General features: G+C 37.5%; 3 protein-coding genes across 4 annotated transcripts in view; 2 read left to right on the plus strand and 1 right to left on the minus strand.

Moving 5' to 3' along the window:
• adamts10 (ADAM metallopeptidase with thrombospondin type 1 motif, 10) overlaps positions 1-7,538 on the minus strand; it is a 46,873-nt gene extending 39,335 nt beyond the window's left edge. Inside the window, exons 1-2 of the mRNA XM_077608042.1 lie at positions 7,420-7,538; positions 1,095-1,486 (exon numbers count right to left, since the gene is read on the minus strand). Coding sequence (XP_077464168.1) covers positions 1,095-1,197 — 103 coding nt within the window. The 5' untranslated portion in view covers positions 1,198-1,486; positions 7,420-7,538. The remainder of the gene's footprint in view (positions 1-1,094; positions 1,487-7,419) is intronic.
• A 4,316-nt stretch (positions 7,539-11,854) lies between these two features.
• On the plus strand, positions 11,855-18,920 carry zap70 (zeta chain of T cell receptor associated protein kinase 70). The gene is made up of 12 exons (XM_077607457.1): positions 11,855-12,529; positions 13,745-13,905; positions 13,980-14,118; positions 14,199-14,277; positions 15,433-15,455; positions 15,529-15,568; positions 15,885-16,071; positions 16,163-16,369; positions 16,811-17,003; positions 18,096-18,236; positions 18,313-18,425; positions 18,511-18,920. The coding sequence occupies exons 1-12, from the start codon at positions 12,125-12,127 to the stop codon at positions 18,620-18,622; spliced, it is 1,800 nt and encodes a 599-aa protein (XP_077463583.1). The 5' UTR covers positions 11,855-12,124; the 3' UTR covers positions 18,623-18,920.
• A 1,157-nt stretch (positions 18,921-20,077) lies between these two features.
• Positions 20,078-25,341, plus strand: mob3a (MOB kinase activator 3A). 2 transcript variants are annotated; one of them, XM_077607458.1, is made up of 4 exons: positions 20,078-20,295; positions 22,273-22,808; positions 24,067-24,269; positions 24,955-25,341. In XM_077607458.1, the coding sequence occupies exons 2-4, from the start codon at positions 22,391-22,393 to the stop codon at positions 24,982-24,984; spliced, it is 651 nt and encodes a 216-aa protein (XP_077463584.1). In that variant the 5' UTR covers positions 20,078-20,295; positions 22,273-22,390; the 3' UTR covers positions 24,985-25,341. The 2 variants fall into 2 exon arrangements, with proteins under 2 accessions (XP_077463584.1, XP_077463585.1); XM_077607459.1 differs by lacking the exon at positions 20,078-20,295 and adding an exon at positions 20,316-20,465.
• Positions 25,342-27,254: the final 1,913 nt, after the last annotated feature.

Consider the following 27,254-nt stretch of genomic DNA (forward strand, 5'->3'; position numbering starts at 1 on the left):
CCTTAAGACGTTTAAACCTTTGTTTGTTCATTAAGAAATAAATATGAGCAATTATTATATTATTTTTCATTATTAATCATCATTCTCTATTTAAATATATTTGTATATGTAATATAACTACATTTATAAATTAATTTTAAAAAAAATCTGCGACATGCATGGTAGGCTGGTTAAACAATCTAAATTGTACCTAGGTATGATTGTGAGCATGAATGGTTGTTGGTCTCCTTCGGCCAGTTGTCTGGGATAGGCTCCAGCACCCCAATGACCCTCGTGAACATAAGCAGTTCAGAAGAAGAATGAATGAATTCAATAAATTAAATTAATGGAATAAAAATCTGTAAAACATGAATGAAAATGTGCGTATAATGTGTATAATTTGGAGCAGAGGATTTTTTTATAATAATATTTAACTCATTGCATGCCATTGAAGGCATTAGACGTCCAATTCATTTCAACTAGAAGGCCCCTCGCTGTGATTTCTCATCCATTCATCCCCGTCCCCAATAAAAATGAAAACTCGTGCATGAAAGGGTTACGTTGTCATCTATTTTGCCAAAATGAGAACAAACTCTAAAAAAATTATATGAATAAAGAAATATGTTGTCATTTTGAAAGCTTTCTTTGAGTTAATTTCAATTTGACATAGTAATTAAAGGGTGGTGTTTTTTGGCTGAGTTTGTTGTCATTTCAAGAACATTATAAGCACAAGAACGGTTTAAAAAGTAACAAATTGTAAATAACCAATTGGGGTTTTTTTTGTCACCGGACAGGGCACTGTGAGTTGTTTCACAATTTTGTGGGTACCCCCTCAAGTATACCCCTGATTTATTTGTGACATTTCTAAAGATGTCACCTTTAGAGAATCAATGTTGAACTGTAGAACTCATTAGGTATTAGGTAACTCATTGCATAAGAAATAGGTCTTCATCTCTATTTAATTTTGAGGGACTATTTTTCCAATTCAGTATTTTTGCATCCAAGTTTAATATACTTGGTTTTCATGTGAATCCTAGGTGAGTATATCTAACCTTCCTGGAGGGTTCATGTTTGGGTTTACAGATAGCTGCTAAGTCGTAACCATCTCCTCTCACCTTGAGACTGTGCAAACTCCTCTCTGTGACCTCCTGCGACCTTTGCGGGACACATGACGAAAACAAAAGTGCAGATCAGAGCAGTCCTCCATAGCGTTTCCATGGTTACTACAGTAGCAGCTATAGAAACAGAATTCAGTGCAGTAGTCCACAGGCTTCGGTCCCAACATGTCTCCTTTCCTCTCTGTCGCCCCCTCACTTAGCAGTGGGATAGCTCAATGGTTTGATTGGCCATGGCCTCAGGAAGCGTGAGGTCAGACATGGCAACCTCTTCCGAGCCTCTCTCCCTCTAAGCAAGTAGCGATGGTTCAAGTAGGACCCCTCCAGATGGCAGAAGATTTGCGAGGAAACCAGTTCGGGGTGAATATAGGAAAGTCCTCCTTGTTGTAGCCCTGGAAAAAGAAAGGTTAACTATACATGAGGGGAATAAGAAGGAAACAAGGCAAATGTAGGCTCAGAAGAGTTAAAGACAAGTCAAGCTTTTTCTATAATACAGAAACCCAGCATAAAATGGTTGGGGGTTTGAGCTAGACACTGAGTATTGCATGTCCTGAAGCTAATCAATCCTGGATTTGGCAAAGGCCAAACGCCCTATCTTTCACACGGATGGTCAAAGACAACAGCGAGTTCAAACCTGAGGCCCCGTGGGCCTCACTCCTTAAGCTGCCTGCCCACCGGAAAGAGTTCAAACACAAAGGAAGCATTGATGTTGTAAAAAGCTGTGCTTAATGCCCAAACAGGGACTTAAGTGGGTATTATGTCAGAGATCTGGGGAGAAAATGAGCCAATTTGAGAGCAGCAGCAGGTTGCCATCACCGCTATGCTTGCTGGCTGAGCTGTTGGTTGCATGGCTGAGTGAGTTACGGGCTGAATGCTTGACTGTGTGGCTTATAATTGGCTGGCATTCTGCTAAGTTACTTGACACTAGAGTCAATGTAGGACTTGTAAATGGATGAGGGGAAAATGTTATGGAGGTTGATAAAAAAGAAAAAAGTTGGTGCTCATCGCTCCAATGTGCCACCTCCTCAAACTGGTGAAAATATAATAGTCAAAAAAGTACATCCTTATTTTTATTATTAGTTTTTCCTTCACCAATACGTAATTCATCCAAAAAGTTTGAGGATAAATTGTATGGTTTCAGTAGAACGTTCTCACACCAAGCGTTTGAGTGCCACAAATCTACCAAAGTGCTGCAAGGGTAAAAACTGGTAATAAATAAATAAAAATACAAATAAAACAATTTAAAAAGGGTAAAATACGGTATAAGATTTTGAGGCAAAAAAAATGAAATTTACATTCTGAACTATAAAAATACAGTTGTGGCGGACCACACATTAACCCAAAAGATGGGTTTTACTCCATTTAACAATTGGTTAAAAGCACAAATATACTGTAAGAGTGTAAGATAGTTTCCTGGGAGCAATACTTCAACATTGTCCACCTAACCTCAAATAGCCTCCATCACATTGTGTGAGTCAGACTGTCGTTCATACGTTTTCTTAGCTGATAATTTATTTTCATCAAGTTACACAACCATTCAACTTACATTTTTACAAGATAAAAATGAAAGAAAGTTTATTTGGGTAGTGTGTTCATGTGATAATATTCGGACACACCAAACTGGATGTGGTTATCTGAGTGATATGCCATTGATTGCTTTAAATATATGGTGAGAAGTTCAAGATGGAAAGCGGTGGTGCATATTTAAATGTCACAGGGGCAATTAAAATTATGTATGGCTTGAAATCTTTTAATTGCAGGAATTAAATGGCTGCGGACCTCTACATTCAAATTTCACTGAGGATAATGCTAGAAACATGACTTGATGTCTATCTATGGGATAAGACAGCACCATCAAAGTAAATAACCAATCATGCTGTGTTTTAAAATAAGTAGAGCACACTAATTTTGCTAGAGCTTCCTTTCAGACGAATGTCAAAGAGATTACCGTGTTTTCCGAATTATAAATAGTACTTTTTGGTCGCTGGGCCTGCGACTAATACTTAAGTGTGACTGAGTATATATGTTTTTTTTGTTTCTCTATGACCATCAAAAGCCTGTTATGTTGTTTTTTAGGCTATAGTCATCTAAAAAGCTGTTATATTAAGAGATACCTATTTAGCCAATTGTTCTCCATTTTACTATTGTTACTTTAATGGATGTTTGTTTTTAATTTCTGATAAAATAAAAACTTGCCATCCAAAAATGCAACATTTTTTTTCTTCTTCATTGTGTATTATTTTGTGACCGGACGTTTGGTCGCCGGACGTTTGGTCGCCCGGACGTTTGGTCGCCTGGGTGAATATAATTTTGAGAGCTGGTTTCAACAGTAGATATTTAGATAAGATATTAAACTCTCTCATGAATATATTTTTTTGAGAGCTGGTTTCAACAGTAAACTCTCTGTCATGTTGTCAAACGTCCGGGCGACCAAACGTCCGGGCGACCAAACGTCCGGGCGACCAAACGTCCAGGCGACCAAACGTCCGGCGACCAAACGTCCGGCGACCAAACGTCCGAGTACCGTATTATTTGGCTGATACGGTAAATCCTGATTTTATTTTCTCAACTTCATACACTAATAGAAAAATATATACAAATTTTTTTATTTATGGTGAAATACTGATGGGTGCAGTTGCCAAGTCTGGAAGAAATTTTGAAAAAGGAAATTTAATGTAACTTTTGTTTTATACCAAAGGACTGTAAAAAAAATGTGTGTATAACCGGTATATGGTCGATTGGTCGCCGGTCTTTTGGTCGCCGATCTTTTGGTCGCCAGTATTTTGGTCGCCCAGAAGGTAAGTGATAATTACCATTTAAATCGTTGCTCAAATTCCCTAAATACATACTGTGAATTACTATTTAGTCATACTTAATGCCCTAGTAATTATTAGGCTAAAGAAAAGCTCAAAATTTCCCGGACTTTTATTGTTTTTTGTTAGATAACTTGTTAAGACCCTGACTGACGTAGCTTCTTAAAGGGACAACGCACGTACATACTCTTATACACTCACACGTCGGCTCAGTGAAACTGCTCATGGCCATTGTTGGCTTTTATTGGTGCGTAGACCGTGTTGTTTTACCTTGTTTTGTCGCTGGTCTTTTGGTCGCCCGTTGTCGCGGTCGGGGCGACCAAAAGACCGGCGACCAAAAGATGGCGACCAAAAGGCCGGCGACCAATCGACCGCACACGGTATAACCAGCCTGATATTGGAGATGATATCTCCATCCTCTCCAACCAGGGTTGGAGTCCACCCGGTAGCAGTCGAACATGCTGACTACTGAGCTGATAGCCCACAACACAATTAGAATTTTTTTCTACCATGGGTTTTTTGGTACTGTTTTCATCATGTGTGGTGTTTTTAAAAAAATGCAAGTCAAATAAAAACTCGTATTGGGAGTCCCATTTTCATAGGTACCCCTTACTTTTCCTACTGAACATTGCAGTGTCAGCTAAACTTCTACACTTTGCACTCCTCGAAAATTCTGCCCCTCCCTTCCCTTCCTCCCTCAAAGCCGTCTGGGGGAAAGAAGAGCGAACGGAGACGCCACACGGGCCCAGATGGCTGGCAGCTCACCAACTGCAGCCAAAGGTAATCGGAAGCAGATGGGAAACCTTTTGGTGACGAGAGCAGGGGAGGCAAGTTTCCTCGCGAAAAAGAGAGGGGGGTCACAGCAAAGCCACGGGGAATGGATGGGAGACAGCAGAGTGCGAATTATTAGGCCAGCATGAGACAGCCATTTGTTGGTGTGAATTGGCCGAATGCAGCATGGTGGACATTATTATTACATTACCCTTATTGTAATTTCAAGCAGGATTGGGATGGTACCGTAAAAGAGAGATTAAGTCAAACAGTAACTTTTCTTTGTGCCATTGTTTGTGAAACAAGTGAAAGCCTCCCTTCCCCTCCCGCAGGCCTTCTTCCAGTCATTTCCTGCTCAAGCCCAAGTCCACTACATTTCATTACTTCGGCTCCAACACTCGATTTATGAAGGTGCTTATTAAACTTGCAGCTTGATATCAAGTGATTTTTTATTACCTCAACTTTCATCTTGTTTTATTTAGACCTAAGGGAGAAAGGAGACCTCCCCAACGCAGTTGCCGTTTAAATGGAGGTTCATCAAACAATTTGTGGAAACACGAGGATATTCATGTATTATTCCTTGACAACTTCCTTGTTTAGAGTAATGACCCGTTTGACAATGTCATACATCTCGGACGGTCCCTCGAGTGCAACATGTTCACGGGACCAAGCGAGTGCATGCCTCTTGTTGAGATAACGACATCTGACAAAGATTGGAATAGATTTGAGCAAGACAAGTGAGAAAATGAACCGAGCAGCAGACAGCCCACACAATTTTTATAGCAATCACAATTTGCAGAAAAAAATAGGAAAGAAAAAGGAGAGAAGAAAGGACTTGTTGTTGTAATGAGAGGCAGAAAGTTGGACCACTCAGAATAATGAGGTGGGAATTTAAGGCTGAGCCAAAATTGTAATGTAATGATGCTAGCCGGTGCAGAATATGATGTTATTACCAAGCTGATGCAGTACCAAGTGGAAGATGGGTTATACAGTGATGTTAGTATTTATGGGGGAAAATGAAACTAACTATGCTGTGTTTGTCTTTAACCGCTGCCAGATCGTGTGCAGCTATCCGAAAACTAGCTGGCTAATCTAAAGCATATGACCGACTCAGAGGAAAGTCAGTGTGGAGTGAACAGATGCTAAGTGTCCCTCAGTCTCACTGCAAGTCAAGCACCCGGTCACCTTTTTCCCTCTCTCCCAATTCAAAGGTTCAGTTTATTATTGGTTTAAACTGGCGGTACGGCTTCCCTTCTTCCAATATGACCGTGAGGCTGCAAGATCAAATGGCCCGTAAGAATGTCACGACATTTCAGACTGCTTCAGCAGCAACCATTGCTTCGTAGTTGTCCTGAAAAAATACACTGATATTCTCAGAGCCCACCATGGTACCACTGAACAGGTGATGGGAGTAATGCAAAGCAGAGGGGGATCTATATCAGACTAAACTGTCACTCTGTCTGTCTGGAATAAAGACAGAGGCAAATAAGGGCAGACATTCCTCTTTCCATTTCCCCAAATAAACAGAGCGCAGATGAAAAGTGGGAACATAAACAGGCCCGAGAACTTCCAACGTGAACCCCTCACTCTGAAAATGTGCCTTGTAAATCTGAAACAATATTTAGGCAGGAAGAGAATGCTGACTCAAAAAGGACTGAGTCAGGCCACAGCTTTGAACACACAGCAGAAGCTCATGTTCTCCATTGAATATTATTAAAATCATCAACTGGAATCTTCGATAATACTGCTTGACTCGTATCTACAAAGAAACTAGAACACCGGATGGAATTGAACTCAATGGACTCAATAGTGGTTGGTCATCTGTTGGATGTAAGGTGCTTGTCAGTGTCCTCTGGTGGAGAACACTGGCATGTCTATGATGAAAATTTGTGCATGCAACATCCTTTCATTCATATTGATTTTACTCATTATGGGTGAAGTGAAGCCTATACTAGCAGATTTGGGAGAAGAGTAAATATACACCTGAGATTGTTCGCTAGCCAATCGCAGGGCACATTTTGCAAAAAAAAGAGATTGACATTGAAGGACATCTTTAAGTGAAACAAAAATGCATGCTTTTAGAATTCAAGAAACGCACATCTTTTCATCTATGTATCTGAGATTTGAAATTACAATCTAAGAACTTTAAAGCAGATTGCAAAACTTTTATCTAGTGAGGTGTTATTCTTGCTGTTGTTGCATATTTTTATATATATATATATATATATATATATATATATATATATATATATATATATATATATATATATTATATTTTATATATCATATACATTACATATATATATATATATATATATATATATATATATAATATACATTTCATATATACACACACACAAAAATATCCAGGAAAGTATTTTCAAACATAAGATAACATGTATCTACGTCATTTCAGACAGATAATAATAATCACTAAAGAGAATAAACACTTACTCATACAATCAAAGAAGCATTATCATTATTAAGTTCCAAACTGCACCCCAACTTTGCTGCTTTTTCACAAGTCTGATGTCAGCTGTTCGCCACATCACCTCTCTGTCTATCACCCACACACACACAGTAAATTGATTTAATAAACAACCATTGCACAAGCTAGCATGTTTAAAAAAAAACATCTTGATGTTACACATTACAACGACATCATTTAACAAAATACTGTGCGGGAAGCATAATAAGTCAGGCGAATAAGCCGCCTTCTACCTGGGCTTGGATGACCTTACCTCCCTGTAAAATCGCCACCAGTTTCCGCTGTGCACAGTTCAAGACGGAGGAGGTTACGAAAGGCGCCCGGCGCTTGACTGGGCTGAATTGAGGAGACTTGACTCCTTCTCTGTCAGCCCGACACCAAAGAGGCTCTAGAATTAGCGATAATGCATCACGGCTATTTCCGGTTGAGTTGTTCCAAAATAAAACGATAGTAGGAAATGTGACGTAGAGGAAAAGCGATTCATAAAATGAATGGATGAATGAATAGGTATATGACCTACATAAAAGATACACAAGTGGTTGGTCAATGTAAATTAAGTGTCAGGATTCAAATCAAGAACCTCAAAAGAGGCCATCATGACTTACAATGCTTGACTACCATTTCTCCAAGTGAAAAGTGTGTTATATTGTACACGAAGCTGCTGCCACCAAGTGGCCACACAACTATAACCTCACATATCATCTCATTTTCTGAACCGCTTTATCCTCACTAGGGTCGCGGGGGGTGCTGGAGCCTATCCCAGCTGACTTCGGGCCAGAGACGGGGGACACCCTGAATTGGTGACCAGCCAATCATAGGGCACAATGAGACAAACAACCATGCAGACTTTAGAGTGTCCAATCAACCTACGATGCATGTCTTTGGAATGTTTTAGCAATATTTCTGCATGAAAACAACACATTGTTCAAACATATTTATTCGTAGTTATTATTGTTGTTATTGTTTTTGTTTTGTATTGTTTTCATTATTGACTACTTATTTATGTACGTATTTAGTAATGATTTATTTCTCCACTTCATGGTGAAGTATTAAATCTCATTATATGTACTTGAAAATGAAAGCATTCAATATTTTTCAATACTTCAATTATTATTATTATTATTATTAGTAGTAGTAGTAGCAGTAGTAGTAGTAGTAATAGTAGTAGTAGTCGTAGTAGTAGTAGTAGTAGTAGTAGTAGTAGTAGTAGTAGTAGTAGTAGTAGTAGTAGTAGTAGTAGTAGTAGTAGTAATAGTAGTAGTAGTAGCAGTAATAGAAAAAGTACTGTACAACCCTGTCTGAATGAAATACAACGTTATTCTAAATCTACAATCTAGATTCTAATATATACAAATAGAATACATGTATCTTCATCAATTTTATTTTATGTCAAAATGTTAGGCAAAGATAAAATATTTTTGGAGGAAACACATTTTTTTAAAAACATCACCCAAAAATGACATGGACCGATAAAACCAGGGTTGAACATTTTGGCCATACTTTTAAACTGTAGGAACATTTCGGTATCAACAACACAATGCGCATTACCAACAAAATCCCACACTGACAGGTAACTGTGGTGGTGGCAGGGTTGTTTACTTCACCTGGAAGTGATGCCTTAGTCAAGGCAAGAATACCTACCGTTGATACCTTACTCATTTGACATTTTTTAGGATCTTTTTTTTAAAGATTCCTGCCACACTATAGATTTGAGATAGACTTTAATATAAAACAGAGGTACTGCATCTAATTACTAAGTTGAATGATTATTTTATATTGTCAGTTTCTTCTTATATATACATATAGTATAAGTAGCTCAGTGGTGGCTCCAAAATAACTGTTGACAGTAAACAGGTTTGGGTAGCGTCACAGTGTCTTTCGTTAATGTACTGAAGTGACAGCACCTGACACTCCACAGATCTGCAGATGCATCCTGTCTCTCTCGGAAGCAGTCATTGGTCTAAATCAAGGGTGTCAGAATCGGGTTGGTTCACGGGCCGCTTTAACGTCAACTTGATTTCACGTGGGCCAGACCATTATAGATATATTATTTAGATTTTTTTAAATTATAAATGGATTAAAAGAACTGGATTAAAATCCCTGAATATTCAGTTTTTTATAGATCTAAAACAATGTTTATTTTAGCTTTTTATATATATTTTTAGATTTTACAAAATGATTTTTGAACTAAAAACACAGAAAAAAAATATTAAAAAATTAAAATTATTGATTTAAAAGGGGGAAAATCAGGAAATTTAATATACATCTATACTCTTCATTTTAATTTGATCCTAAAACCGAAAGTCGGCCCTCATGATTTACTTTCCCGGGCCACACAAAATGATGTGGCGGGCCAGATTTGGCCCCCAGGCCGCCACTTTGACACATGTGGTCTAAATTGAAGGAAGAAGTACTGTAAGTAACTTTTATCATTCAAATAATTTTACTAGCATTTTTTTTTTACTTTTCAAACCCTATATCCACACAGAGAGCAGTAAATTGCCCAAGTTTTAAAATACAGAACTAATATGAAGCCTTAATAGGAATTAATACAAATACATAGTGCACATTGGAATATTTGTTTTTTTTAAATATATATAGCTGTTTTTGTCTTTCAAATTTTTCTTTGAATTTAAATTGATATTTAATAGTGTGCACATGTTTAATATAATGTAGTGCATTTTAGTTTTTTATTTATTCTCATTTAACTGTGCGATAGTAGTGTATAGTAGTGTAGTGTATATGGTTTTCTATAATGGCAACCAGGGTTGTATAGTGTGAAAAGTAGCGCAAAAATTGATTGGATTGAGGGATATTGCTTTTAACCAAATTCTTTTTGTTACCATACTATAGGAAATGAGTTCATTCATGTTAAAAAAAATGGAAATGATGTGTGCGTAGAAACTTAGGTTAGTGTCATAGATATGCTGTTAAGTGTTAAGCTCGTTATTAAAATGTAGTACGCTTTGACCTTCATATTTTGAGATTAATGTCGGAAAACATTCATCTCAATTGTTCCTATTCACACCGTTGTAATTACGTTATGCAGAAAACACAAATTGAATCCAATTTCAGCTCATCATAAATGTTTCTGGAATATTACGCTGAGCTCCAAAATGTTGCTTTTGTAAGACTTTAAAAAAGTGATGCATATTTATTTGTCTGACATGTATCAAGTTAAAAAAAATTGTGGGGATTAAAAAAAAAATGGCATGATGATTGTCAGATAATATCAGATTTAAAAACTAAATGATTCCCCTGCATTTGTAATCGGTTTAGCAGCTCAACTGATTACGGTTAGAGTACATTTTTCTTTCTGCTAAAATTTCGTCATTTATGAATTATTCCCAATGAAATTCCCTGACCCAATAATGTATATAGTTTCAGCATTGTAATCTTTAATATAGTAATCGAATATAGTCCTGAGTTTTGCTGATGTTACATTCATGCATTGTGACATTATTTTATGTTGTCATTATACCTAAAATAGGCATTTTAATATTTATTCTATTAAATGTCAATTTCATTGTTTTTAAATAAATCTAAACAACAGTACAAAGATGATTGAATATGTATTTCACTTGTCTACCAATATTCATGCACAGTAGTTACAATAACCTCAAGTGAGACAGCATTATATAATTCATTTATTTTTATGAACTTCGTTATATTTTATTTACTATTTTTGCTCCAAAATACAAAAAAAGTGCATTGAAATTCAGATAGTACGATTATAGATTTTATGGGATAAGTTGAAGGATTGTTGATAATTTAAGAAAAAGACCTGAACAACAACCTGATGTGTAATGGGAGTGAAAAAGGATTTAAACTTTGTTACATAAAAATATTATTATGCAGTCTTCGCTTTCATTTCTCCATGTTATGGCTTTGAATGCATTTGTTGTAGTGAAATAGAGTTCAGGTCACAGGAAATTCCTTCCTGTGTCCACTTTGTAGTTGTCCATTGTGGGTTATTGGCACAGATTGTGAGTGTTGCTAGGAAACTGAGGTTTTTGCTCTTTGAGGCATATCAGACAGTACAATCATATAGTATGTATAATGCAGTGGCGGTCGGTGCATTTTCTTGTAGCGCCTTCAACGAATCAATCCAACCCTCAAAAACTATTTTATGGCTATAAAACCTCTATTGCAGCTACAGCTACAGACATGACAACCGGGCCAGGGGGCGATTTTCCCGGGAAAAGACAGCGATGAACGTCAATGGCGTACCGGCAAACATTGCCCGAAAATGGGGTAAAATCAAGCCCAAAACAGCATTTATTGATTAAATACAAATACTGGGGCTTTTTAGTCATCAGAACCGGGCCCGGAGTATCATTTCCCCCGGTAAAAGACAGCGATGAACGTGTAAATCTTTAATTCTAAATGTTTACACGTAGAGAAAAATGTAATCCAGTTAATGTGCATAAATATACCCCAATTATCAAGTATTGTCTTTTTAATATTGATTTACACCAGATAGTAAGTTGTGTATAGATGGCACTGTCCATCTAAGTTAAAGAATATGATTTATAATGTGTTTTCTTTTAACATGTTTTTACTTAACACTCCTTTTTTTCTCGCACCCAAAGGCACCTGTTCAACTGAAGAGTTAGAGGTTAGAAAAAGGAGAATGTGAGACTAGACCACAACATCCTGTTGCAGCTGTAGTCATGAGTAGGTTGCAGTCTGGCACTGTGGGGGTTTTATTGTTAAAAATTGCATCAAGATGTGCCTCGCTTTGTGAGACTAATGGAAAAACTAAACTGATCATTTGAATAGGCTAAACTAAAGTCAGTTTAGTGAGAGGATGTTCTCATTTCGGATCAAAATTAAGCTCTAATTACAATATTGCTTGAAAAAAGTTGAATTTTTATTAATTTGACAAATCTTTCCATTACAGTTGATTTGACCTCCACATTATCGTGATTCCAAGGCTCGACCGCTGAAGTTTTAACATGTCAACAGACCCTGCAGCAGAACTGCCTTTCTTCTATGGGAGTATCAGTCGGTCGGAAGCTGAGCATCATTTAAAACTGGCCGGTATGACCGACGGACTCTTCTTGCTACGGCAGTGTCTGCGAAACCTGGGTGGATATGTCCTCTCTACTGTGTGGAACCTGGAGTTCCGCCATTACTCTATAGAGAAACAGCTTAATGACACTTATTGTATCATGGGAGGCATACCACATTCAGGGCCTTCTGAGCTGTGTGAATTTTACAGTAAGGACCCTGAGGAACTTGGGTATGCTTTAAAGAAACCTTGCCTACGTTCCCCGGACACGCCGATTCAACTGAGTCTGTTTGATACCCTGAAAGATAAAATGCTGAGGGAGTACGTAAAACAGACTTGGAACCTTGAGGTTGGTGGTTCATGCTTGCAGATTTTTGCAATTCAAAGCATTGTATTTTATTGTGGTCAAAGTTCACGTTATATGAAAATTTCAGCATTGTTCCACATCACTGCAAACTACTAACACAATAATAAGCACATTTGCCAATTAAGGTAATACTAATACCAATTGGTTAAACCACGTGTCAAAGTGGCGGCCCCGGGGCCAAATCTGGCCCGCCGCATCATTTTGTGTGGCCCGGGAAAGTAAATCATGAGTGCCGACTTTCTGTTTTAGGATCAAATTAAAATGAAGAGTATAGATGTATATTAAATTTCCTGATTTTCACCCTTTTAAATCAATAATTGTAAATTTTAATCCATTTTTTTCTGTTTTTAGTTCAAAAATAATTTTGTAAAATCTAAAAATATATTTAAAAAAAGCTAAAATAAACATTGTTTTAGATCTATAAAAAAAACTGAATATTCAGGGCTTTTAATCCAGTTCTTTTAATCCATTTATTAAAAAAAATCTAAATGTTACATCTAAAATGGTCCGGCCCACATGAAATCGAGCTGACGTTAACGCGGCCCCCGAACCAACCCGAGTTTGACACACCTGGGTTAAAGTATACATAGTGATGCACAGTTAATTATGATTGTAATTCTGGAAGCCACATTTAACCCAAGCAATGGCAATTATTAAATTTACATCTATACCACTATAGTAATGAGTTTTACACACCAATTAAATGATAGAATCTTGTCAAAGAGTATTACAAAATAAATTACCAAGACTCACAAAGATCTACTACAACTATGTAAATTGGACAATTAAAAAGATGTATGTAATAGTTTGCCACTGCATAGTTGAAACCGATTAAGTAGTTGTGGTTGAAGACTGGAATTCCAACAAGGAGCAGATGACTCAATGGAAAACAGTAGTTGAGACTCATTGTCGGATAAAATAATTGAAAGTGGGTCAGAGGAGGAAGTAAATCATGAAGAACATGATTTTGTGGGGAGATTTTACCATACATGTTCAAACCAAGGACCCCCACGACCCTTGTGACGATAAGCGGTACGGAAAATGAATGAATGAATGATATGAAGCCATGGTTTTAATGATCGTGCAGTTCTAAATTTAAGAGAATCAAAAGAATCATAATACCAGTGTAAATACATCATTTGTGGTAAGAGTTTAGAGATTTTGCCTATGACTTATTAAGATTTTTTTTTCACCAAGGGTGAAGCCATGGATCAGGCCATCATTAGTCAAGCGCCTCAACTGGAAAAGCTGATTGCGACTATTGCTCACGAAAAGATGTCATGGTATCACGGCAAAATAACCCGACAAGAAAGTGAGAGACTGCTTTACTGTGGCAAACAACCAGATGGCAAGTTTCTGTAAGTAGCAGAGAATTAAAGTTTACAGCTCATTTGAGGCACCTTTCCTTCATCGTTTTATTTTTATTTTTCAGAATTCGTGATCGAGAAGACTCGGGCACTTTTGCACTCTCTTTAATGTACGGGAAGAAAGTTTATCACTATCAGATCCTGCAAGACAAGTCTGGAAAATATGCCATACCGCAGGGAAAGAACTTTGACACAATTTGGCAGGTGTATGCCTCTGTACAATTGCATTTTGTCGTTTATTCTTTTTCAGGCACGGGTAATTACCTTTCCATTCATTTTACTAGCTGGTCGAGTTCCTGAAGCTAAAAACTGATGGCACAATAACAGTTCTGGGTGACGCATGTGTCTGCAAAGCTGCTGGAAGTACTACTTTTTTTTTAGATTTTATATGAAAAAATCATTTTAAAAATAGCTACTCATGTCAAAAAGACATGTAATACCTTAAAGTCCCACTGTCACCTCAGGGGGTACTAAACTGATTTGGATCAATTTGGTAACCACAGCCCAAACTTATTCTGTTTCTAAAATAAACAAAAATATCGTAAAATCAGTTTTGATCCCTTGACGATGTTAGCCAAGGAGCCAGATTCAGTTACCGGAAATAGTCTGGCTTTTTCGCGCGCTGTGGCAGCCAGCACTTTAATTCATTTTCCAAAAAGTTTGTTTTTATCCCAAAACATATGGTTAACACGTGTTGCACCAATATGAACACTGCTTTATGAATGTGAACAGTTTTATACTAATTCGTCCAAAAAATAGTTGTTTTCTTACTACAAAACTGAAAATAACCAACAAATAGTAAATGTTAATTTGCCGACATCTACTGGTGAAAAAGAGTATAGCAACACTAAGTCTTGTGCGGATATAAGCCGTACCCTTGATTCAGTAATCTTTTTTTTTTCAGTTACAAATATGGCTTATATGCGAGAAAATACAGTAGCTTTTCATTCTCTCCCTCTCGTTCACTTGCGTCATGTTATGGTGACACTGCTTCCGGGATAATATCTTCCCTGAATCATGTTCTTCGGGATTCTCTCTCCTCTAACTATGGAGAGGCCAAGTGTTCAAAAGTTATTTTTCCTGCGCAATTTCGGTCCTTTTGGATTTGTGCGAATTTTGTTACTTGATTTTTTTTAATTAGTATTTTAGCCAAGATTAAATTATTCCATTCTCTAATGGAATAATTTAATCTTGGCTAAAATACTAAGCTATCATGAGTTTTTACACTCTAATGATTAGAGTGTAAAAACTCATGATAGCTCGCGACCCTTGTGAGGATAAGAGGTTCCAGAAAATAAATGAATGAATGACCTCCTTATAGTGGGACTTTAAATCAGCATGTTATCATCCTGATGTTACTAAAAAATACTATGCTGTTTATATTCAATCAAATGAGTACTATTTACTTTTTCAGATACATCATTTAAGATGCTTTATTTCCCCTCAACTGCGATCTAATCTAATTGCTTTGCTTCCTTTTTATCTATCCACAAAAACTGCGTCTCTCTGTCAAAAAAGGACTCCCTAGTCTCCCTACAACAGTGAGTATTTACAGCATGATAAAGACAACATATATATCTTCTTAATGATATCCTTTTACTGTCATGCTTCCAGAGACGAACAGGCCCAAATGGCTACACACCAGCACCACGAGGTCAGTTGCAGAACACACAGTACACTGTAGAATGCTAAACAATAGCCGTTGTATTAACTAAATCTATTGATTTTTTTATCATCCATCTCAATAGAACGATAGAAATCTACAATATTTTTCTGATCACATATAGAGCTGCCTTATCCTAATATGGATATATTATTAATTAATGTTACTAATAATATTACTTATATATATTTTTCACCTAGGTCTACAATATCTTATGTGTCTTGTGTCTGTCTTGCTACTGCAACCAAGAAATTTCCCGAATACGGGATGAGTTCTAAGCTAACCTATGCATTTTCTTTGTCAATAGTTGTGCCAGTCAGACCTGTCCCAGCGGATCATGTTCTTCCAATGGACTGCATTGGTTTTAACCCGTACCACAACCAAGATGAAATTAGGAAGTTTAGTATCAAAAGGAATAAACTGTTCATTGATGATTTAGAGCTGGGGTCTGGCAACTTTGGCTGTGTCAAAAGGGGCGTCCTTGAGACCGAACTGTGAGAAAACTTCAGTTAAAATACAAATAAAGTGACAGATAAATGTATTTTGAGGAGATGTATATGGCAGATGTGTTTGTTTCTTTCCCAGGGGCCAGTTAGATGTAGCAATCAAAGTGCTAAAGAGTGACAATGAGAAGCTAATGAAGGAGGAGATGATGAGGGAGGCAGAGATCATGCACCAGTTGAGCAATCCCTTTATTGTTCGGATGCTGGGATTATGCAATGCTGAGAGTCTGATGCTGGTCATGGAAATGGCTGCCTGTGGGCCTCTCCACAAATTTCTTTCCTCTAACAAGTAGGTTTATATTTATAAACCGTAGACTTTCACGTTAATTTCTGTAAATGGTTGAGGAAAAATGACTCCTTTAAACCACGTCTGAAGCAGCTTACCAGTCAAAATGTAAATTACAGCCAGTGTTTTGTCTCAAGACTTTCATTGTCGTTTCAGCAATGTATCCTTTCACACTCTTTCTGCCTTGGTTGAATAACATTTAAGTTTGTTTGTGAATTGTGCCATTAGAACAGGTTTTTTTTGTGGCAATAGATATTTAGTCAGAATCTAGCAGTAAATAATTTGGGAAATTATTTGAAATTTGTTTGGTTTTTACAAAGCTGTGAAATCCTTCGGATTAGCAATGACTGGAGCTGTTTTCTAGTTTCTGAAGCACTGGATTATTATGTACTTTGTCACTGAACGGAGCCTAAAGATCACACTCTACTGTTGCCGTCACCACAGAGATAACATGGCGGTGGAGGAAATTGTCAACTTGATGCACCAGGTGTCGATGGGAATGAAATATTTGGAAGAGAAAAACTTTGTGCACAGGGACTTGGCAGCTCGTAATGTCCTGCTGGTCAAACGACAGTTTGCCAAAATAAGTGACTTTGGTTTGTCCAAGGCCCTGGGAGCAGACAGTGAGTACTACAAGGTACTGTGATCCAATTGTTATGAGGAATTCTGACCTCCCATAGCTTATCAAATGTAATGCCTTATCTTTCTAAGGTAAATATTAAACTTGTTTCCTTTTAGTCCGAAGCTACATCCGAACAGAATGTGGGAATTGCATGCCCAATTGTAGACTGAGAGGAATTGCTGTTTTAGAAGTTGCATTGAAAATTAAGAAGTGTGTATTTTAGATACACTATTCTATTCTGTTATATATAAACCAGGGTTCATTTTGTGTTTCACACCACATAAGAACCTGATGTCACACTTAGAGGGAGTGATGTAAGATTTTTTTTTAAATCAGTGAAACATTTCTTTCTACAGGCAGTTTTCTCCAGCAATTTGTTTAATTATTTTGTACTGTAATAAAAACAAAAGGCGGCCCATCGGCTGGATGGTTAGCACATCGGCCTCACAGTGGGAGACCTGGGTTCAAATCCAGGTCGGTCCACTGTGTGGAGTTTTCATGTTCTCCCCAGGCCTCCGTGGGTTTTCTCCAGGTACTCCTGGTTTCCTCCCACATTCCAAAGACATGCATGGTAGGTTGATTGGACACTCTAAATTGCCCTTAGGTATGAGTGTGAGCGTGCATGGTTGTTTATCTCCTTGAGCCCTCTGATTGGCTGGCCACCAATTCAGGGTGTCCCCCGCCTTCGGCCCGAAGTCAGCTGGGATAGGCTCCAGCACCCCCCATGACCCTAGTGAGGATAAAGCGGTTCAGAAAATGAGATGAGATGAGGCTACCTTCGATTTTCTGTGACCTGCAACTTGCCAGTCAATGAAATAATTTACAATTATTATCTTATACGTCATAGTATATACATTTATCCTGTGCATTCTTGCAGGAAGCATATTTGTAATTTTCCTTCATTCATTTTATGAAACGCTTTATCCTCACAAGGGTTTTTATGATTGGTGAACTTTAAATTGCAGGACAGAAACAAAACAAAAAGTTTAGGCCAAATCATTACTCCTGATCAATAGGTGATCCAAAAGCATTACTAAGGGTTAGGGTTAGGATTAGGGGTGAGGTTAGGGTTACACATTTAATTCTGCCATATGACACCCTCAACAGGCTAGTTCTGCAGGACTATGGCCATTGAAGTGGTATGCTCCCGAATGTATTGCTTACCGCAAATTTTCCAGCAAAAGTGACGTCTGGAGTTTTGGCATCACCATGTGGGAAGCTTTCTCGTATGGAGCAAAACCGTACAAGGTAGGATTCCACACATGCACAACCCATTAAGAAATACTGAGAATTACATTGTTTCCTTCTGTTCAAATCTGTCCAGAGAATGAAACAAACAGAAGTGAACAGTTTCATTGAAAGTGAGAGACGCTTGGCATGTCCAGCAAAGTGTCCAGATAGAATGTATGCATTGATGCTGGAATGTTGGAAATACGAGTAAGAAACACAAATGATGAAGGTTAATTTTTCTTTTTACTTCACGTTTCACAATGTTTTGACGACTTCTGTTTTCTCTCACCAGGCATGAGAACCGTCCTGACTTCAAAACAGTGGAAGAGACCATGAGATCTTACCATTATTTCATTTCAAAAAAGGTTAAGCCATTGGGTGCTGCTGCCGAGCCTGACGTGTAGACATAAAAACAAAGCACAGTTTGTCCCATGGCTACACAATGTATCCATTCAGCGCGTCATTAAACAAGCAAAACAAAGAGCTATTTATGAGCACACTTGATCGGACTTAACTCCAGCGTTGATTCAGCTAAAAAGGCCACTATGGTCTTAATAAGTGTATTTGGAACATGAGGGTTTCTTCTACAAATGCATGCGATTCTGTCTTCTGAATATCTGTGTTTACATTGATGAAAGACCAAAAAAATATGTGCAACCTGTACAATATTTACTGCAAATAAAGCATTTCTTTGCCAGGGAAGGGGTTAAATGGGTTATTTTTTTGTGTGACTTATTTTCCAGCTGGAGAATTTGTGCAGAATTTCCTCATTGACATTTCATAAATAAACATTGATAGCTTTATCATTATTTGTTTATTGAATTGAATGGAGTTGAATGTTTTTATTGTCATTATGCAAGTATAATGAGATTTCAAGCTTCACCACGAAGTGCTCAAATAACAACAGACAAATAAATAATCAATAAATAAATTAGTAGTCACATAATATGTGGCATAAATAAATAGTCACCATGAATAAATTCTGAGACGTCCCTACGGTCTGTGACGCAATGACAATCCTAAAGTAAAAACAACAAGTTCCCAGAGAATGTTTATTGTAGGATATACACATTTTTTGATTAGAAACAAGTTAAAAATGAATTATGACTGCTAAGTCGCGACTTTAATATCATATCAACCCTGATACTTTAAAAGCACAGTATCTATTAGCTAAATCCACAATTAATACATGTAATTGATCAGCCCTGAGACAAAGCCGTGAAAAAATGTATGATGCATATAGACCACAAGAATAATAATTCGTTTTCCATTCCGCTTACCATCGTTGGGGTGCTGGAGCCTATCCCAAATAACTATTAGTGGCCAGCCAATGGCAGCGCACAAGGAGATGGACACCTATTCAAGCACACATTCATACCCACAGACCATTTAGAGCACATGTGTCAAAGTGACAACATTGTTACGCTGTTGCTAATCAATGAATATCAATGAGTATCAATGAGAGAATAGATGCAGAAGACTCTAATGGAAAAAAAGTCAATGCCACAGTGCCGACGTGACGTTCCTATTGGTGCGTTCGGGACTCTTCTCTCACCACCGGTTTCCATATTTTAGCTCAGAGCCATATGCAACCATCAAAAGAGCCACATGTGGCTCCCGAGCCATAGGTTCCCTACCCCTGATTTAGAGTGTTCAATATATATATTAAATAAATATGTAGCTGATATCACAGCCTTTTTGCGTGGAAAGGGGCACATTCTAGTCAAATTGAGTTGAAACCGCACAAAATTCTGTGATATTTCATTTTTCGTTTGAGTCATTTTAGCAAGCCTGAGTTCTACAGCCATTATTTTGAATGTGAATGCCGGAAGTCTAAAGCACCGTAACCATAACTTCTTCACATTACTTTTTATTTGAGAAGGGAGGAGTCTGGCGTTAGCTGCTTTCATTTACTGAACTGTCATGTTTTAGGGATTTACAGCATATTTACAGCATGAGCGGCTTTATGAATTCGCATAGTAAAAATTGTATGTTATCGATAAAACGGTGTAAATAGGTCGGTGGCAACTTTGGACAAAGTATCAAAGGCAATTGGCGGAAGAGGAAGGCGGAACAAGTAAGTTCGGAAAAGTAGCTTTCCACTCGGCGATTTCGTCATTGTATGATCTTGCCTTTGATAATTCAACTGTTTTCTTTCGAATAATATACACAATATGACTTCCATTTGTATGATAAATCGTGCTATTTCGTTTTCGTTGGTGTAGCAGAAGCAACAAGTTGAATCAGGTTAGCTAGCATCGTTATACAAAGTTGGTGCGGTCTTTATGCGCTTCTGTTTTTAATCTCCTGTTTTCTTGTCGGAAACAATCGTGGAGATTTGGACTCGTAGTCAAATAAATTAAAATTCGCAAACGTGAAATTAGGACAAACCTGTTTAGCTTTTCATATGTTCGTCGAGAAGCGATTTCGCGTGGTTTTATTGTCATTCCGAGCATTCTTTAGTGTTACGGTGAGATTAGTGCTAGAAATAGGAAATGAGTCATTGTGGCCAACGTCGTTAACGCAAGCTTTCAACTTTTACTATGATCTCAAGGGATTCGTGTGGTTATTTTATGAATTTTATTTTATTACGTTTAAGACTTCCTCCCTCCCAATCATTGAGACGTTTTAACTACATCAGAGCATCTCCTGTATTTGTTCCCTTGCCCGATTAAAATACTGTACTTTACATCCATTAAGCATGCTTGTAAGATTAGTCTGCTCAGTGTTAAAAGTGGGACACAGATGCTGATGTTTTGTAATCTACTCTCCTCCAGTGTCTCCCACTCTCTTAAGCCAAGGCATCCATTTTAAATCAATCAAATTTAACACGAGCAAGAAAAAAAAGTATAAACGCTGAAATAATGATCTTGTTTTGAGATTTGAATTGATTTGAATGCATTTATTGTCATTCAGTGTAATGTAATTTAAAGCTTAACCACTAAGTGCACAAATAAGAACAACAAATAAACAGACAAATAAATAATCAATGAATAATAACAATAACTAATCATCTCGTCGTATTTTCTGAACCGCTTTATCCTCACTAGGATCGCGGGGGGTGCTGGAGCCTATCCCACCTGACTGGTGGCCAGCCAATTGGAGAGCATGAGGGGACAAACAACAATGCACGCTCACACTCATACCTAGGGGCAATTTAGTGTCCAATCAGCCTACCATGCATGTCTTTGGAATGTGGGAGGAAACTGGAGTACGCAGAGAAAATCCACGCAGCAAAACATGCAAACTCCACACAGGTGGACCGTCCTGGATTTGAACCCAGGTCCCACACTGTGAGACCGACGCGTTAACCACTCATCTGCCGGCCCGCCCATAATAACTAATCAATAAGTACTAAATAATAAATAAATAGTCAACAACATAAATAAGTAGGGAAGTGCACAAATAAAAACAACAAACTGAGAAATAATCAATAAATAATCATAAATAAATAATACATAAACGAGTGATAAATAAGTAGTCAACATAATAAATAAGTAGTCAACATAATTAATTGGTAGTAGTCAACATAATTAATTGGTAGTAGTCAACATCAATAATTGGTTACATAAATAGGTGTACCTACTTATTTGTAAAATACAAGATGTTTCAGATTTTTAGGGTGCCGTCGCATGCAGTTTGAAACTATTAAATCTACAGAAGTCTACATTAATAAAGAAAAACTTCCACGTAAAATTAAATGTAAATACAGCTTGCTGGCAAATCTAAGGTCCTTAAATTAAAAATATAACTCCACATAGCCTGCTTTCACTACTGTGTCCTTTACTATTTAAAATATATATTATATAAATAATTGTAACGTATTAAAAGAATTCATTTGTACACCTGTTTATTTTCATGACATCGATTTCAACTCATTCTTACAAATGTGATAATACTAAATCTATGCATTTCCTTTTAATTTGTATTGAATTTAGTTAGACTTTTGCGTACCACTTGAGGGCGCTTTTGTACCCAATTTGGTACACATACCGCACTTTGAAGTATGCTTTGCTAACCAATACCCCTTTCTCTCACTTTTCCCTCCTTACAGAACATTAAAAAAAAACGCCCCATTCAATAACCATCTTTTGACTGCATCTATCATAACAGTAACTAATTTACACCCCGCATTTGGAAGCTATCTTCCAAGATCTGCGCACACCACCAACATGTCGATGGCCCTGAAACAAGTTTTTAACAAAGACAGGACATTCCGGCCCAAGCGCAAGTTTGAACCAGGCACACAGCGCTTTGAGCTGCACAAGAAGGCCCAGGCCTCCCTGAACGCCGGCTTGGACCTGAAGCAAGCCGTTCAGCTCCCCCACGGGGAGGACCTCAACGACTGGGTCGCTGTCCATGTCGTCGACTTCTTCAACCGTATCAACCTCATCTATGGCACCATCAGCGACTCGTGCACAGACAAGAGCTGCCCCGTAATGTCTGGCGGTCCCAAGTACGAATATCGCTGGCAGGACGAACACAAGTACAAGAGGCCCACGGCGTTGTCGGCCCCCAAATACATGAGCCTGCTCATGGACTGGATAGAGGTACAGATCAACAATGAAAACATCTTCCCCACTAATGTCGGTAAGTGAAAAACAACTGCAGAGGTGTTAAAAGTCCAGAATTATACATTTTACTGGTCTTATCTTAAAATAGCTCATCACTTATAAGCTGTAATGTGCTGTGAGTTTTGGGTTTGCCGTTTAACCCTTTTAAATAGGATATTATTTTTAAGCGACAATGTATTTTTCACAATTCAAACAATTTGCCAGTAATTATTGAAAATTAAAGTTGTGATATTCTTGTGGCAAAATTAACATCAAATAAAGGAAAATAATAGTTAGTGTATATATATACATATATATATATATATATATATATATATATATATATACATACAGATATACATATATATACATATACATACAGACACATATATACACACATAAATGTACATATACACATATATATATATATACATACACATACACACATATATATATACATACACATACACACATATATATATACATACACACACACACATATATATATATACATACACACACACACACACACATATATATATATATATATATATATATCATCCTTAAATTGCATCATTAGCTAACTTGTGAAATTGCATGTTGCAGTTTACATCTATGAAGAAAAAAATATATTTTAAAAATAGTAAAGAAATTGGAGATTGATCAGCATTTTGTGGTGCTTTTTGTTGTACCTTTTGATGTTCTACAACACATATTAAGGACATGCTTTATAGCTGATGATGAATGGCCCACTTTTGCATACAGAATGTGCACGTTAATGTTTTATTTTTTTAATCACATATTTTATCCCCATCATGCAATAAATACACAATGGGAAAATTATATTGGTTAAATATTTCAGGAAAAATGTTGGGGGATGAAGTCCTCTCTAAATAAACCTAACTGTTAGATAAATCTTCAAGGTTACATTCATTTTCTTGCTGCTGCTGTCCTGTTGCTATGGTATTCTCATTCTCTTTTTGTGAAATGTGAGTATTGTTGTGGATTCACATTTGAATCCCCATAGAACGTGCAAGTAAACGATTTAGTAGGTCACACAATGTACAGCAGGCAGTTATTAGGCGAGGGCGCCAAACTAATGCTCTTGCCCATTGGAAAGGGTTCCAAAGATTTCTGGATGGGTGGGCAAGAAGGATGTCCAAAATGAATCACAACGGCTCGTTAGACCAAATGTTCTTGCATGCTGTGGCGTGCTGCCAGAAAACAGAAATCTTTTGATAAATATTGTTAAGCACATGGGGTGGATTAATAGCTCAAATTTTCTGAACCCAAAGGTACTCCGTTTCCTAAGAGCTTCATGCAGGTGGCAAAGAAGATTTTGTCCCGCCTGTTCCGGGTGTTTGTCCACGTCTACATCCACCACTTTGACCGCGTGAGCCAGATGGGGGCCGAGGCTCACGTCAACACCTGCTACAAGCATTTCTATTACTTTGTTACAGAGTTCAACCTCACGGATCATAAAGAGTTGGAGCCTCTGGTAAGTTGAAAGCATGGCGACCAGTCACATGACAACAAATGTAGACTGACAGTGTTCCATTTATTTATACGCACAACTTCTTGAAAAAAATCTCCTTTTAAAAAACTGCCCGCAAGGTTATATGAACCCTTTCTTGAGTTAGGGTTAGGCTTTAGGGTTAGGCTTTAGGGTTAGGCTTTAGGGTTAGGCTTTAGGGTTAGGCTTTAGGGTTCGGATTTAGGGTTAGGCTTAGGTTTGGGTTACAGTTAGGGTTAGCCTTAGGTAGTGTAAAGGGGTTAGGGTTACAGTTAGAATTAGGGTTAAGGGCAGGGGTGGCCAAGTCCGGTCCTCGAGAGCCTCTACCCAGTCTGTTTTTCATGTAGGGTTTTTTATTATTAATGACAATTCTTTATTTGTGTACAATATTATAAAGGCCAGTGTGCTGCTTGAAATTTGTTTGACTGAACCATAGTGTTTATATTTATTTTAGTGTGCAGCTCTTCAGCATATCATTTCCGTCATCGTCCTTTGGGCTTTGATAATGAAAAAAATGAATTGATTGCATTTTCAATTGAGAATGTGAAAAAAAAGTCAAGCGATTTGAATACTCATTGGATGCACTGTTTTTTTAACTTGTTTCTTTTCCCCTTTTCATGGGACGTTAATGAAAATTTAAATTCATGCTTTTGCTTTGTGCTCTCTGCAGAAAGAGATGACCTCTCGGATGTGCCACTAAGGGATCCTAAGCTGATCCGTTGATGTGCAGGCCGGACAATCACATCCGTCCACCGGGGTTGGTGTGGGGGAGGGAGACAGTTGAGATCTGGAAATATATTCACAAAAGAGTCTATTTTTATATTTAAGTACTGTAATCTATTTTAGCTAAAGACAGTAGATTTCAACAAAGAAGCTCAACTTTTAAGAAAAAGTAGAAAACATGCTAAAAGAGGTCAACGTTGATGTTTATTTTTGGGGGGATCATTCCAACATGATTTGGATTTTTTTTTTTTGTCCAAAATTAAAATGTGCGATTTGTTACTGTACAGCTCTATGATCAGTTTGTTGTTTCATTAAAAGTACCTTCTCTATCATACTTTTCTTAGTTTTTTACTTTTAAAAATGGGACATTTTAATGATTTAACACACAAGCCCTCGATGTTAGCATTGGGTTTGCTGTTCCTAAATTTTAAAGGTCTTGCGAAGGGGCTATATTATATTTCTGCAGATTTTTTTGTATCGGTGCTAATTGATTATTTATGGAATTATGGTTGGAGAGCTGTCTACTGTAGGTTAGTATTTTGCCAGTCCCAACACACCAATGCAAAGCATATGAACCTATTGGTGCCAGTGTTGCCTATAGTTTACAAGTTAGCCAGGAGAAGTCAGCCTGTAGTAGTAGCGTGGGTCGATCTCCTTGCCCACGTGAGGGATTACAATATTTAATTTGCTCCATTTATCCCCAACTTGACTCAAATAGTTCATGCCTCAATGCCTGGCTTGCAATACAAAGCATATGTAATTGAGCTGTAAATAATATCTACCTGTACTAACCGCACACTACTCTTATACTAAAAAGCTAATGGATAATGTCTCTTGAATTATGTAGGTTGGTTTATTTCCATTCTCTTTACTTCCAGTTCATTTCCTGGAAAGTATCATTGATAGATATCGCAATTTACAACCTGGATGAAAAGAGACCTATATTAAAAGAAGTAAAAATATAGTAGTAGCTGGCAAGTGCCTCTAACCTTATCAAGTTAGGGTTATTGTACACGTTTGGCTTGCAACAGCGGGCAGCTTCTCCGATGTCAGATCTGCAGGCACATGTTGCACATACCAAACTCCTCCTACACGAGACTCGAGCTTCACGTGACAAAAGCTGCTGCCGAGCTTGAGACGACAATAGTGGGTTTTTTTGTCCTTGAGAACACTAGGTGGCACCATATGCTGAAATGCACAGGTCGAATATTATTGAGCTGTAAAGTACAGTGCACTAGCAGGGTTGCCAGATCGTAAAGATCTGTCCAGCCCAATCAATAAATATAGCTCTTAGTTCTTCTTAGGAAAGATGATTTTTGTTTAAATAAACCAACTAATTAACAATTAACCTTATACTTATTCATGTGTATATATATATATATATATATGTATATATATATATAGAGAGAGAGATACATATACACACACACACATATATATATATATTTCAGCAACACGCTTATTTATATATTTATTCATGTATTTATTTATTAACTTACTTATTACCTTATGTCTAAAATGCCTTTCCTATTTCTGCATCATCACCCTCTTGCTACTGTGACAACGAAATTTCTCGAACACCGGATGAATAAAGTTATCCAATCCAATTATCAAACATAAACATGCTTGGCAGTAGAAATCAAATGTCCAGGTATACAACTATTTTTTTTCCAGAGCCAATTCTAAAGTGCATTCTGGGAAAGTATTTTTATTGAGATTGGTTCAGACGCAAATCCACCTGTCACAAGGGAAAAAATTAAAAGGTACCAGAATGCGCAAAAAAAGAAAGACAAAAAAAAGCAAATTTTTGGAGTGACGTAAATATCTCATCACATTTGACTGACCACATATCAGAAAATTCATGCGTTGTGCAAAAATGCTACTTCACAACAAAACTGAACTTTGAACAAGACAGATTTTGTCAAAAGCCCAAAACACCCAAATGTTACCCACCTCCTCCAAGTCTCTGAAAATAGCTCAGTTGGGCAGGAAACCACCCATTCTGACAACACTGTCCATGAGTCAGCATCAAAGCCTAACGCTGGCTGACATCCATCCACTGAAAGCAAGAAACAAGGGGGGTTGGGGCCTGTTTGAATCAGGTTAATGAGTCGACTCAGGGGCTTATGTAATAACCAGGCCAATCTGAATCTGGTGTGGTGTACATTCAGGGAGCGGGGGTGTGGGGGTGGGCTTGTTGCTTGTGAATGGAGAGGGTTTTGTAGGACTGTTGACAACAAGTCTCCT

The sequence above is a fragment of the Stigmatopora argus genome, chromosome 8, assembly GCF_051989625.1.
Source record: "Stigmatopora argus isolate UIUO_Sarg chromosome 8, RoL_Sarg_1.0, whole genome shotgun sequence".
Classification (NCBI taxonomy): Eukaryota; Metazoa; Chordata; class Actinopteri; order Syngnathiformes; family Syngnathidae; genus Stigmatopora; species Stigmatopora argus.